Source organism: Gasterosteus aculeatus, chromosome 12 (genome assembly GCF_964276395.1).
Source record: "Gasterosteus aculeatus chromosome 12, fGasAcu3.hap1.1, whole genome shotgun sequence".
Lineage (NCBI taxonomy): Eukaryota > Metazoa > Chordata > Actinopteri > Perciformes > Gasterosteidae > Gasterosteus > Gasterosteus aculeatus.
The window spans coordinates 21,627,237-21,640,693 of record NC_135700.1 but is presented as its reverse complement, the minus strand read 5'-3'; the positions used below and the strand labels follow the sequence as shown (position 1 = coordinate 21,640,693).

Here is a 13,457-nt window from a genome sequence, read left to right as displayed (position 1 = left end):
TTTCACGTTATGTCTTTTTTTATTATTACAAGGCACCAAAAACAAATCTTAACATTACAAACATCAAAATCCTGTAGGAGAACACACGACGGGTCAATAAAAAGTGGGCTGTCTTTGCTGGGTGTTTTGCCACAGCGGGCGTTATTGCAGGCTGTAGGTCTGCTTCCTGTCGCCGAGGTCAAAGGTGACCCACAGTGAGCGAGGGTCCTTCTTGTTTTTACGCACGATGATCTTCCCTCGGAGCTCCTCCCCTGGATGAAAGACAAAAACTAGCATCAGTACGCAGTTTGTTGACGGTTTGGAGAAAGGAAAACGTGACGGTGTGAGGACGTGAACAACTGCAGCGGGTTTTGGGTGAAATGATCCGTGCGTCTACCTGCTCACTTCACGCGAGAGTTCATTCTCACACCGAGGTTTCTCCAGAACGTTCAGACACAAAGAACACGTGAAGAGTGGAGTGGCTCGCCGACAAAGGTCATCAGAGAGCGCCGCGTTGTTCGTTTACCTCATAAGACCACCAACAGAATTCAACATGCTGTCGTTTTCTTTACCGGCTTTCAATGGGGATGAAAACACGTTTGGTCCGTTCAAGTGAATGAAGGAATATGACCCTTAAAAGTAACAAAGTCACTAATATAATTATGAAATCCAATCTCTTCTTCTCTTCTGGGAAAACGTGTACTTGTGGAAATGGATATCTCCTCCTGGCGCCCTGCGGCAGTACAGTGCTGCTGAGCTCAGGCCTCTGCAGTATGAGCCGAGATAGAAATGATGAAGTGTGAAAAGGCAACGTGGTTTAATGTATGTTAATAAGCAAGATGGGAGTAGGAGGAGGAGGGGCGGCGGGGGGTGCGTGCAGAAGTGCCGAAATCTCCAGAAGGCAGCGAGGTGGAAGTGCATCTACAGTACGACGGCTGCAAAACACGAGGCCGGGAAAAAGGGACGCCGGTGATTATGACGCATAATCACACTGATTCATTTCACGTTTGACTGCAGGAGGTAAATTAATGTTTACTCACATGTCAAACAAGCATCCTCTCAACTACCCGCCCCCCCACCCACCCCCACCCCGACCCCCACCCATCCGCCGGAGGTTAGAGGAGGACGCGGAGGAGAGGAAATGCTGACTGCGGCGCTCTCCTCATCGAAGCGTTCGCCATCGCTGCGGTCACGTCTCACTCGTTACCGTGGCAACGCCGCTGCCACCCGAGTGTGTGCGCCTGGCGCCGCTCTCCGGGTCTGCCACTCCACTGCAGAGGAGGGGGGGGGGGGGGGGCGGTGCTGCGTTTACAAAACTGTCAATCTTTAGTTTACTTTGGCAGTTAAGAGGGACCCACAGACAGCGGAGACCCACAGACAGCAGGGACCCACAGACAGCGGGGACCCACAGACAGCGAGGACCCAAAGGCAGCAGGGACCCACAGACAGCAGGGACCCACAGACAGCGAGGACCCAAAGGCAGCGGGGACCCACAGACAGCGGGGACCCACAGACAGCGGGGACCCAAAGGCAGCGGGGACCCACAGGCAGCGGGGACCCAAAGGCAGCGGGGACCCAGAGACAGCGGGGACCCACAGGCAGCGGGGACCCAGAGACAGCGGGGACCCACAGGCAGCGGGGACCCAGAGGCAGCGGGGACCCATAGACAGCGGGGACCCACAGGCAGCGGGGACCCAGAGGCAGCGGGGACCCATAGACAGCGGGGACCCAAAGGCAGCAGGGACCCAGAGACAGCAGGGACCCAGAGGCAGCGGGGATGATGCCGGCAAGAAAAGCCAGCGGTCTAAATATATGTAATAATGCTGTGAATACTGAATACTACAAAAGTGCTGCTTGTTAAAATGCTAAAAGCAGTCGGACAACATAAAATAATGTGAAAAGTGAAAAGTTAAACGTATTGTGGCCTCACACCATTTACATATCGGTTCTTTAGGTTTCAACTAGAAGAGAAAAACCGACAATACCTGCATACATATGTATTCATCCTATGTATGAATGCCCCACTTTAGCGGTTGTCTCTTTAAGGCCCCCCTCCAGAAATTGCTCGATGTTCCGATCGGCTTTGGAGAAATAAATAGCGGGGGGGAGGGGCGCGGGTCAGTGGACAGCTGAAGTCAAACTGGGCCGAAAAAGGTTAAAGAAATAATTACTCGACTTTTGGCGACCTTTAAAAATAAAAAGGTGCTGTTCACCCGTAAAGTAACTTCAGAGGAAACTGTCCGACTGCCCAACCCCCCCCGCCGCCCCCCACCATGTTTCACATTAACGTTTCAAACTCCCCAAGCAGGAGGCTTCAGTGAGCTGGCCCCTCAGAGGCTGGGAGAAAGAGTTAACCATGTGTGGAAATGAGCCACGCTTTTGGCCCCGATGTCGTACATCAACATGCCAGTGCCATTAAGCGGGAGGCGGCCTGCAGAAACAGCCGCGAAATCACGCAGGAAACACGGGGCTCGCGTCAGCGCGCCGGTGAGGGGAAGCGTGACCAGAGCTGCAGCACTTTGGTACTAAGACTCTGGTCGTCACAGAAACATACTGCAGTGTTTAATGCACAAAAGCACCCGGACGAGTTCCGCTTCAAGCTCCGCCTCGACGCCGCAGCGAAGCTCACGGCCTCGTTTCAGCGTGACATCCTCCTCTTCTTCCAGTCAACCTTCATCCGCCTGCTGCTGCAGGCCGGACAGGTGAGGGCGGGTTTGGGGGGGGTCAGAGGAGATTTAGAACAGCTCCAGCGCCGCTGGGACAGAGGAGGCGACTCACAAAGCGACACACACGCCCACAGCGCAGTTAACCAGGCCACAGCCTCACCGCCAGGATCACGGGACTTTTCGTGCAAATTGAAACAAAATGACCTCCTTTCTCCGGGTACATTAAATCTGAGAGAAAAAAAAAAAAAAAAAGAGGACAAGGGACCCTCCTCTTCAATACTCGAGCTACACAAACACACCGGCGCATGACGAATGATGCAATGTTTAATTTATTACGCTGCCAGCCGCCAGGATTTCGCAGGGATGTTTGGTTGCGGGCTGCCGCGCGCCTCCTCTCTCCTCACACGAGCCTCCGAGTTAATTACTGCTGCACTCGTGCAAACGCGTCGGCGAGGAGTCGGGCCCGCTCGCCGTGATGGATCGCCGCGGACGCCGCCGCGATTACAGCAAGCCGCCGGACTCTCGCGGCCGACCGTCACCGCGGCCGATCGCAGCTAAATGTGCTGCTCCGTCGACAACCAGGAGGAGCGTGTGTGTGCGTGTGTGTGTGTGTGTGTCTGCGTGAGAGAAAAGAGTTTGAGGATCTTCAAGGTGACCTTTGAAAGTTTTCTCTTACAGAGGGAAGTTTTGGTGCAGAAGCATTCAAGTGCTCTTGTGAACTTGAGAGAGCGGAGGAACATTGTGTGTGTGTGTGTGTGTGTGTGTGTGTGTGTGTGTGTGTTATAAAGTACACCATAGGAGTCTAGAAGGGAGTCGGAATGCTGTTAAAAACTCAATTTCTGGTTTACGGCCCCTGGAGGAGGCCGGCGAACCGTCGGGGTGCCGGGGTGGAGCGAGCGCATCAATAACGCGCCGCTCACTCCTTCCTCCTGTTCGTCGCATGAACTCGTCCTCCTCCTCCTCCTCGGAGCGGGTCACGTATAGATACAGACACCGGCAGTATTCTGTGTGTAAAGGATTTCTCACGATGCTCACAAATAACCCAAAGAGCCCAAGTCGCTCTGCCGACCGTAATACGAGGCACACAGTTAACAAACAGAACCGAGCGGGAGCCAAAGGAAAGTTTAGTGGCGAGCCAGGGACGGCGTTTGAGCGGCATCGGAGCCGTCGACGCTCTCATCGTCCCGGCCCGCCGCGACGTCAAGCGCCTCAGTCCCTCCGCGGGTCATTTATCACAAGCCCGTTCCGTCCAAGAGGCGGCCGGCGGCACATCGGCCGACACATCTGCGATTCCCGTGATGATAACAGGCGCCAGCGGGCGGAGCGAACGGCGAGGGTACACACACTGTGTTTACATGATGGCATAATTCGAATCTTTGCTTAGTCGGACTATGCTGTCTTTCGGGGGGAGGTGCCATTATCCCAATATAAATGGCAGTGAATAAATGGAATCATTGGCCGAAAGCACGTCGTATCCGATACGATAGGTGGCGCTGTTTTCATTACAACTAGTTGTGATACAGCCATTTCCGCTTGACCTCTTCACCACTACCAACAACAACATTAGGTGAAAGATGGCGAACGGAGAGAAAGGTGAAGCTACATCCCTCTACTATCTGTCCATGGTGTTAATAGGAGCACAGCGAATGCGAATGGCGCTATTGGCTGATTTGATAACGGAGAGAAGACGGCGTCGGGTGTTCACACGAAACGGATCATTCCATTTCAGTTCGACTAAGCCAGTTATTCGACTCCATGTAACCACGCTGAGTGTTTCCCACAACACACAAACACCGTTGGTAACAGAAAGAAGCGATTTACACACTTCTTCCCTTCCAACAGCACCAGTAACAATAGAGTTGTGACCCGTAACTGATCTTCAACCCTTTCTGATCCAAATCACTCGTCCTGTCGGCCACACAAGTGTTTCCTTTTCAACGCACTTCTTCCTTCTAGAGGTGAGAAGGATTTTCCGTCTGAACGTTGCAGTAAAGTTTCCACTTCCTTGTTCCGGTTGACACTTTCACTACAGACCAACAAGAGAAATGATAGATCGCGTTTCGTTTGGCGACAGACGCTCGGTCACGTTTGCTGGAGAACTCAAAAACGCCTGAATCTGCCGACGGCGGTCAGACGGCGGGATTCAGAGGCCTGGCTATCAGATGAAGTTTTTACATGCCGTCTGATGGCTGAATGTGATTCGCTCCGATCGCTCGCTGTCTCGCTGGCTGACAGATAACTTGGTGTCAACCAGCCCGACTGCGTCTCGCCACCGCAGACGGATCACCTGCCGCGGTGACGCGCCGCCAGGCGGGCAAATGACGACACCGTGAAGGGAAAATAGACCCATACGGCGCAAACGGCAAATGGAACTTAACCGCGCGTGCGACCTCTTCTTGGCCTCGGGGGGGGAGGGGATGCACGTGAGATGTGAGATCTCCATGTGCACGTAAAAAACAGAGCGCGTCACTGACCTGCTCGCACGGACACGGGTTTCTCCAGGAGGAACACGGTCTGCTTCCAGTGCGTCTTCGTCACCTGAGGACCCGTGGAGAACATCACCTGGTGCCACAATACGGGGGGAAAAAGACACAAATCACAAACTCTCCTTACAGCACAGAACTCTTTTTAAAATATCAGCTCAAACCAATTTCCTACCATTGAAAACATTTTTTACTTAATCAAATAAATGAAGAGAATGTAAACAGGTCAAAAAACACCACGGCCTTGTTTGGAATCAAATCAATTTTAATTTCATACTTTCTGTTTGGGTCAATCCACTCAGCTTTATACTTTTTATTAAAAGTAACCTATTCGGTACCCATGAAACAAACAGATTGTGCTGCCTCGCTGCCAGCGGGGGTGAACATCTAGCGGAGCCTCCGCAGCGAGCAGCGTGAGGCTCACGCGCGATCAAAAGGCGTCTCTGTGCTGCTCACGGAGCTCGGCGTCAGCTGTTCCGACCGGCCGGCTCCGCCGGGGAAGTGCTTGCGTCAGCAGTCGGCTGGGACGCCTCGGGGGGGAGGAGGGACGCGCTAAGGCGTGAACATAATTGAGTTTCCGTTAAATGGCCTGGCCGCCGCCGCTTACCTTGTTGCCGCAGCCTTTTTCAAAGAAAATGTCAAAGTAGCCGACAATTGCCTGCAATGAAATATGAGGGGCGTGTTAGAATGTGACAGAACGATAAAGCCCCCGAATGTGTTTGACTACGCTGCGAGAGGGAGGAGGCAGGACGCAGGCGGGTTTTAATGAGCAAAATAATGAATGAGCTTTGGAACAAGGCGGGAAAACCACACGCGGAACACGTTTCACTGTTCAAATATTCACAGTTATCTTTACTGTACTTATCCGCCTTCGAGGCGAGACCTTTCCATTAGTTTGCTGGCCGTGCACGTCATTGAGTGTGTGTGTGTGTGTGTGTGTGTGTGTGTGTGAGTGTGAGTGGAGAACTGCACCCTTCGACCCGCCTTCCTCTCAAATCCTACTCCACCTCATCTGGGAGACTTGTCATCGACAAAAGCAATAAATTACAACGCTGCCGCCGCCGGCCGCGGGCCGATTTTGCTGACAATAAAAACATTAAAGCATGTTACTTGAAATTAGCGGCCGTGGCTATTTCGGTGACTGACAGAGGAGCAATGGGTACAGGAAAATAAACCCTGATGTGTGTTTTTTTGGTCCGAAATTAACAGACGGGTCTTTTCATCTGAATAATGCCCACTCGGGGAAAGGAAGCGACGCGGCGGACAAAGCTACGCTCCTTTTGTTACGGAGAAAGCGAAGCAGGTTCTTTTCTTTCATATTGGGGGTTTTCTCTCTGCTGGAGTGGATCTACAGAGCTGTAAACACAACCGAGTGAAAACCAATTCACACATAGACAACAAAGTGGAGGGAGAGCCCACAAGCTCCCCTGTAGGTGACCGCCGCCCCCCCCCCAAGGCTTGTTTTCCTCCCATCTCTCCCCCCACTGGAGGAAGAGAGAGGCACTCTATCAATCTCAGGAGCGCACTTGTAGTGGCAATGATGCAGAACTAATAGCTTTTAATCCTGACGCAGCTGACAACTTGGAGGCCGGCGCTCTGAGACAAAGAGGAGCCGAATCAATGGAAGAGAGGGGGGATGGGGGGGAGGGGGGGGGGGGAGGAAAGCAGACATGGGGAAGAGAAAAGGAGGGTAGGAGCAGTAATACAATGTGACGCGGCGGGAGGATTACAGGTGTGGTTTAGCATCCGGTCGCTGCATCTGTAAAAGTCCTGCGCTCACAACTGAACCGCCAGAAAAGAAGCCAAAGTGGATAAAAGAGCATGTCGACCCGACGCAATTATGGCTTTTAATGAATGCCACGGAGAGACGCCCGCTGCCGAGCTAATTGGGGAATTAGCCGTGATTACTCGTCAAGGCGGCGCGGATTCACCTCTCCGAGCCGCCGAGGCCGAGATCGTCCGCAACGCGCCTCGCCGATGACAGCGGCTCGTAAGCGAGATTGATTGTCACTCCCCCCCCGTCGTGCAACTTTCACGCGGCAGCCAACGGGCTCATTTGAATCTAGGCCACCCAGCGAAACACCCCCCCCCCCAAAACAGTAGCATCTCGGCGCCTCTTTGCTCCATTATAATGACATTTGATGGTAAAAAACTAATTCAACTGCCTCGTGTTTGAGACACCAGTTGCTACCACGCGTTCCACCACCTGGTTAAGGCTAACGTGCTAATCAGGTAGCGTGCAAATACTTCTAATGAAGTGAACGTGCGCATTTCAGATCGATTTGAGGAGTAACACTCTCGGTCTCGGTCACGACTCGTATTTGTTTCAGATTACACAAAGTAATTAGACTTAAAACCAAAACCCCTGGATTGAAAATGCATGTTCCATTAATTTTTTTTAAATCCCCTGACTGATTACAGCCTCTCCCTGCCAGCATTAAATGGAAGGAAGGGAAGTGGAAAGAAAGACAAATAAGAGTGCAAGGAAGTTAAAACATAGAACACACACACACACACACACACACACACACACACACACACACACACACACACACACACACACACACACACACACACAAGCCCTTTTCATTTTCATCAGCGTGGCGCCTCGGGCCCCGGCTGCGTCTGGGATAAGTGATGGCGGTGGGCTTCCTGACGGCCCACGGAGGAGGCGCAGTAACGCCGGCCCCCCATTCTCTGGGAAGAGCGTGGGGCGGGGGGAGGAGAAGGGAGGGAGGGGGGGAGAAAATTAATAATTATCATCATGGATAACACCAACAGGGAGCAATTCATCATCGCTCCCCTTTCGCCCAGGCAGTGTGTCAGCGAGCTGCGTGGCCCGGCCAGATACTATTATACGACATGGGGGGGGGGGGCAGGGGGGGTTAAGGGGAGGGTAAGGAGGGAGGGGGAGGGAGAGAAGAGAGGGCTAATGCGCTTTTGATGGGGTTTATCCAGGCGTGGAGGCTTCAAGCACGACCACCTCCTCACAGGCGCGTTGTTGTGGATCCCCCCCAGAACCCCCCCCAGAACCGCCCCCCCCTCAGCCTGCTGCCACTCCGCTGAGGTGGAGCACAAATCGGACGCGGCTGCGGTTCACCTCCAGTCAGCGCTCCTCGCCGTTGGAACACACAAAACGACTGGACTGAAGCGGCGAGAGACGAGACGGTGGGACGCGTGGATTCGGGATTTAATATCGCTGCTCATTTGCCGACAAATGGTCATAAAAGCTTTTTCTGTGAGATTTGGGGAAACACAATCTGTGGCATCACAACAACGCGCATGTTCACCGGAAATCTGGCATCCACATTACCCACAATGCAATTTAACAGCACACAGTAGGGTAGGATGTATAGCACCTTTCAAGCAAAAAAAAAAAAAAAAACACCGCCATTTAAATATATTTCCAATCCCTCTTTTAAGCGCATTTCTCCTTCAGCTTCAAGGATGTCGTCATAAATCAGCATGTAGAACATTTGTCGATAGTCGACCGAGTCGGAATGTCTGTTCTGCTGAGAGTATTTCCATTAACATGCCCCCCATAATGTGCTAAAAATTGTCCTTGAAGTTGACGAGTGCCTGCCCCGACACTCAGAAGGCCACGCCAACAACCCCCCCCCCCCCCAAACACACACACACACACACACACAATTTAAATTAGATGAAAAGCAGGTTAGAGATGGATTGCAGGAACATTCTCCTCTGGAGTGCTGGAGTAGCTGCATCAGCAGTCAGAAACTTACTCCGTCCTGCAGCACCTTCAGCATAAAGCATCACTTTTTAACACCGGTAAATAAACAAATAATTCATGGAGCGCTGGGGACAAAACATAAGGCACGCTTATAGAAAGAGAGGATTTCCGCACGTACACGTTCGTCCCGTGTGAGGCATCGTGGACGGACTGCAGAGGCGGACACGAGGTGTGCAGGTCGCAGTGTGCACGTGAGACGTTAAAGGGAGGCGAGGAAAGGAGGAATTAAAAATAACAAAAGAAGAAAAGAGGATTCTTCTGGTGTGCAACCGGCGCAGACGCACGGGGGTTGCGCTGTTCATTTAATGCAAGGTTAGGCAGGCTGGGCTGATGAATGGACTGTCGACAGGAGAACAAAAGCAGGCGCTCCATCACAGGACGGGAGGCGCAGCAGCTCTCCCTCACTGGTTCCACTGGAGCACTGGTCCAGGAGCGGTTTACCCTTCACACGTCTCAACCCTAACTGCTACTGAGCCAGGACTGACTGCAGATCGGCATCTTTATGGGATCCTCGCACCGACTCCTGCAGGACAATGATCCTTCTGTGCATCCCGGGGCGACCACGGCGGGGGGGCAGCAGGCGAGCGGCTACAGTGTATTCAAGCCATACTTATAACGAGTTCAATAGCACGAATGAATGATCAATCCTACACATGAGCCACAGAGACTCGTGTAGGAGGAACGCTGCAGCATCTCGGCACAATCAGAATCATTGCAAGAAAGTGCAGGGAGACTAGTCTGTTTCTAAAAGCCAATGAAACCAAATTAAATAATCTGCAGCATGCGCTCCCATCATCTGTTTCGCTGCCGGACCACCGACACGACTGGACCCTAGATATAGAAAAATGGATGCTTTCAATTACAGCGCAGAAGAGAGAGGAAAAAAGCTAGAAGATGTTTACAAATCCCATTACCCTGCGAGCGGGGCCCAGATAATAAGCACCTATTGATTATCCATTAAACCGGACAGTGCAGTCACACTGCAGCACAACACAAAGCCGCTCCGACTCAACGGGGTTTCCCCCCCCACAGACGGATCACTCCTCCCGCCGCAGAGCGCCGCGGCCTGCAGGAGGGAGGCGGTTCTGTAGCCGGCCCGGGACAGCAGGGGAGTGATGGGGCTCCGGCTCAGCACCTCCCCAAATACGCTGGCGAAGCCGCGACGCTGCGTTGGAGGACACGCGATCCCATTTCGCGTCGCTGTCGTCGGTCAAAGAGATCGAAGGTTTGGGTCTTAAATGGGTCACAAAGACTTTTGTCTGTGGGTTAATTCACTGGCCTTAGTTACAGTGATGGGAATTGAAGTGTTCACTGGTTTAATGGCGTTCGAGTGGGATTTTTGATGTGGATGCGGGAAAACGTTGGGGGTGTTGTCGGTTAACAGGGTCGAATCATTTTTGGAAAACCCTAAAGTATATTTTAAAATGTTGTTTCAATATGTTCTGATTCCTAATTGTGGAGAAATGAAGTCATAATATTCAGGGCCTTCATGTTGTTTTAACCTTCAGCTGTGAAAGCGTGACCTAAACGTCTCTTGATGAGCTGGACAGTAAAGAAAAAGTGACGCGTGTCCCGTTCTTCCAGGAGCATTCAATGCCCTCGACTTCTGCGTTCAGGGAGGTGGGCTGCCATAAACCCCCCGCGGAGCAACTTTAGGGAATCAAACTGCCGCCCTTGTGATTAAAGGACGAGCCCGGCCACTTCGACGGGAATCTACAGGCAACAGAAACATGTTTTTAAGAAACGCTGCGACTAGTCCGAGGCTCCTTCGAGACAGGCGGCTCGCGATTGCGTTTTTGAGAGAGTGACAGGGCGAACGGGCTGCGAGCATCCACTATGTTGTGTGACATGTGTTGCAAAGCCACATTAGCCTCTCTGATTCAATCGGAAACTCTATTAAATATCAAACTGACAGACACACACTCTGGAAAACAGGGTCATAATCCATCAACGTGGGCTGACTGATGTCCCGGCTGGTCGTACCGCCTTGTTCCTTTCACACGGCGTCTGAGCAGCGATGCCACTGAATCCGCCACACTGGATCTTTAAATGTTGAGCGATTGGACTGAAAAACGAGGCGGAATGAGTTTTCTTACTGTGCATTCTGTGGTGGTTGTGATCTTCAGGCTGAATTCGGACGCAAACTCCAGGTCAGACAAGCAAACTCTGTTACAGTCGAACGTCTGTTGGAAGACAGAAATGATCACAGCAGTACGATGAATAAATGCAACACAAACTTTATCTCAGCCACGGGAAAAATGTTTGCGATTTTTCAAAATAGTTTCTAATTATTCCTATTTCAACAAATCAAAAATAACAGCAATTCGAGAGCAACACATTAACTCCAGGTAGCTTAATACAAGCCCATCATAATAATATACATTAAGATAAATCCCAAAACACTCAAATGAAACTTGCTGCAGGTGGAAGCATACACACTTTTATAAGCATTAAACATGTCATATATGGCAAAGTTAAAAAATCTTCAAGTTCAACTTCCTATTTGTTCTCACTGAGGAGAGAAAAAAGAACTCCTCTGTTTTGTAGGAATTTATAATTCCACGAAGGGGCTCTCAATTTTACGGAGTAGCAGCCAGCCTTAATGGAATGTAATTGGATCGTATCAACGGAAGGCAATAGATGAGAGTCCGTGTAATTTGGGCAGTGGGGCTGTCTATTTGTCACTGGAGGGGAGAAACTATCGATTAGAAGATTCAAATTCCATTATATCAAGCGCTCCTCCTCATCCATCACCCCCACAGAAGGGCGGAGGACATGCTACTTAGCAAGCGGGCCGGCCGGCGAGCAAACGCACCACGCGCGGGACAAGAGGGAGAGCGTCCCCAACGCAGAAAGATTCAGACGAGCCATCTGTGCCCGTGCAGGTCGCACTGTGTGTGTGTGTGTGTGTTGGTGTGTGTTCGTTATCTCTGTTGTGGGTGCGCTGCCCCGTCAGTGAACACCGCTCTACCCGCAGGGGGCTGAGAGTAATGAAGTTTCCTTAAGAGGAACTTAAACAAGGATTAGACAGATCAATCACCCGGTGCCACACACACACACACACACACACACACACACACACACACACACACACACACACACGCACACACACAACCTCTTGAGGGTCCTATCTTTTCCTCTCTCCACAGCTAACTGCTCTGATTCTCTCACCCCCCCCAAAAAAAAGCATCTGGCAGAAACATTTCATTAATTATTTAGAAAGTGATTTTGTTTATCATAATGCCGAGCTGTGATACGCGTGCATACGACTGGCAAATTCACCATTTGAAGGCAGGACGGATCCTTTCGCTCAGTTCTGCACAGTCAACCATTCGTACGCAGTTCAACAGAAGAGCGATTACTTCAGATTTCATCAGGTTGTTTCATTTCGATCATTGTTCCATTCTCAGATGCCTGAGGATGGAACAAGGTCCAGTGTTTTGTTTTTCCACACAAACAAAAGCAAATATTAGATACAGACTTAAAATGTTTTAATTTCCAGTCATTTCTTTATGACCCCTCATGGGGTCATTACAGGGTCAACGGATTCAGATGGCCCCCGAAAAGACGTCCCACTACTAATTTGACCTCCCGTTGAAAACACACACCGCATCACTAACGCGGCTCCGAAGCCGCCACACTGCAGGTCGAGTGTCGCGGTGAGTGACGCATGAGCGCGTTTACCTGTATGACTGCAGGCTCAGAGATCAGCGTGTCATCGCTCACCACCTCCACCACGGCCTCAGGCACCACAGCCTTCTTCATGCACCCCATGTTGAACCCGTACACGTCATCCCAGAATGCAATGTGCTCCTGGTGCTTCTGTGCGTCTCCCACTGCAGCCAGGCTGATGTTGCACAGGTCTGGATAGACTGCGGGGAGGAGAGAGGAGCGAAGGGGGAGTCAGGGACCGGAAACACAGACAAACAATAAGCATGAGGTCGGCCTCGAGGTCTTCAAATCTGATGGTGAAAACATTACCATGCATTGCCACGTTACTTAAACCACCTTCCCTACACTGCGATCACACGGGGAACCTTCGCGCAGCTCACGTCACCGACGGCGACAGAGCGCTTAATCAGTTTCCTTTGCTACGCCAGCAGCTCGTTAACGAGGCTTCGCTTCACCATTAAACCGCCTCGTCAAGAGGAACCAGATAAAAGAGGAAAGTGGAGGCCGAGTCAGAACAGCAGAAGGTGATGGACGCAGTCGCAAAACTTTACAAGTGGGCGTGGTCCGTGCGAGGGCGCCGCTTTAGGGAGGGACGGTTGTCTGGTTCTGAAACTGGGATCCATCTACCGGCCAGTGGTTAGAAACAAATGACTATTGTTACGTTTTTTTTAAATGATCTGAATCTTAAAATGCATTTAACGTCCAACAGAAACCCCTAATAAACGTATCGCAGCCTGTTGGAGGCTCGACTACGGCGAGGCCGCCTGCTCAGCAACGAGCGGATCCCTTTGGGAGTGAGTTTTCCACGACAGAAAAGATCATTAATCACGGGCAGTTTCTAGTCGCCCAAACTTCTACTCTGTGCCGAGACGAGCTTAATATCAACAAATCGAATGGCTTTAAAAA

General features: G+C 51.4%; 1 protein-coding gene across 4 annotated transcripts in view; it reads right to left on the bottom strand.

Moving 5' to 3' along the window:
• prmt3 (protein arginine methyltransferase 3) overlaps positions 1-13,457 on the bottom strand; it is a 36,731-nt gene continuing 23,274 nt past the window's right edge. For 2 of the 4 annotated variants that reach the window (XM_040161288.2, XM_040161281.2), the window contains exons 12-16: positions 12,564-12,751; positions 10,976-11,062; positions 5,736-5,786; positions 5,120-5,207; positions 1-251 (exon numbers count right to left, since the gene is read on the bottom strand). In XM_040161288.2, the coding sequence (XP_040017222.2) occupies positions 142-251; positions 5,120-5,207; positions 5,736-5,786; positions 10,976-11,062; positions 12,564-12,751 (524 nt within the window). In that variant the 3' untranslated portion in view covers positions 1-141. The remainder of the gene's footprint in view (positions 252-5,119; positions 5,208-5,735; positions 5,787-10,975; positions 11,063-12,563; positions 12,752-13,457) is intronic. The other 2 variants (XM_078085766.1, XM_040161295.2) reach the window with 1 other exon arrangement.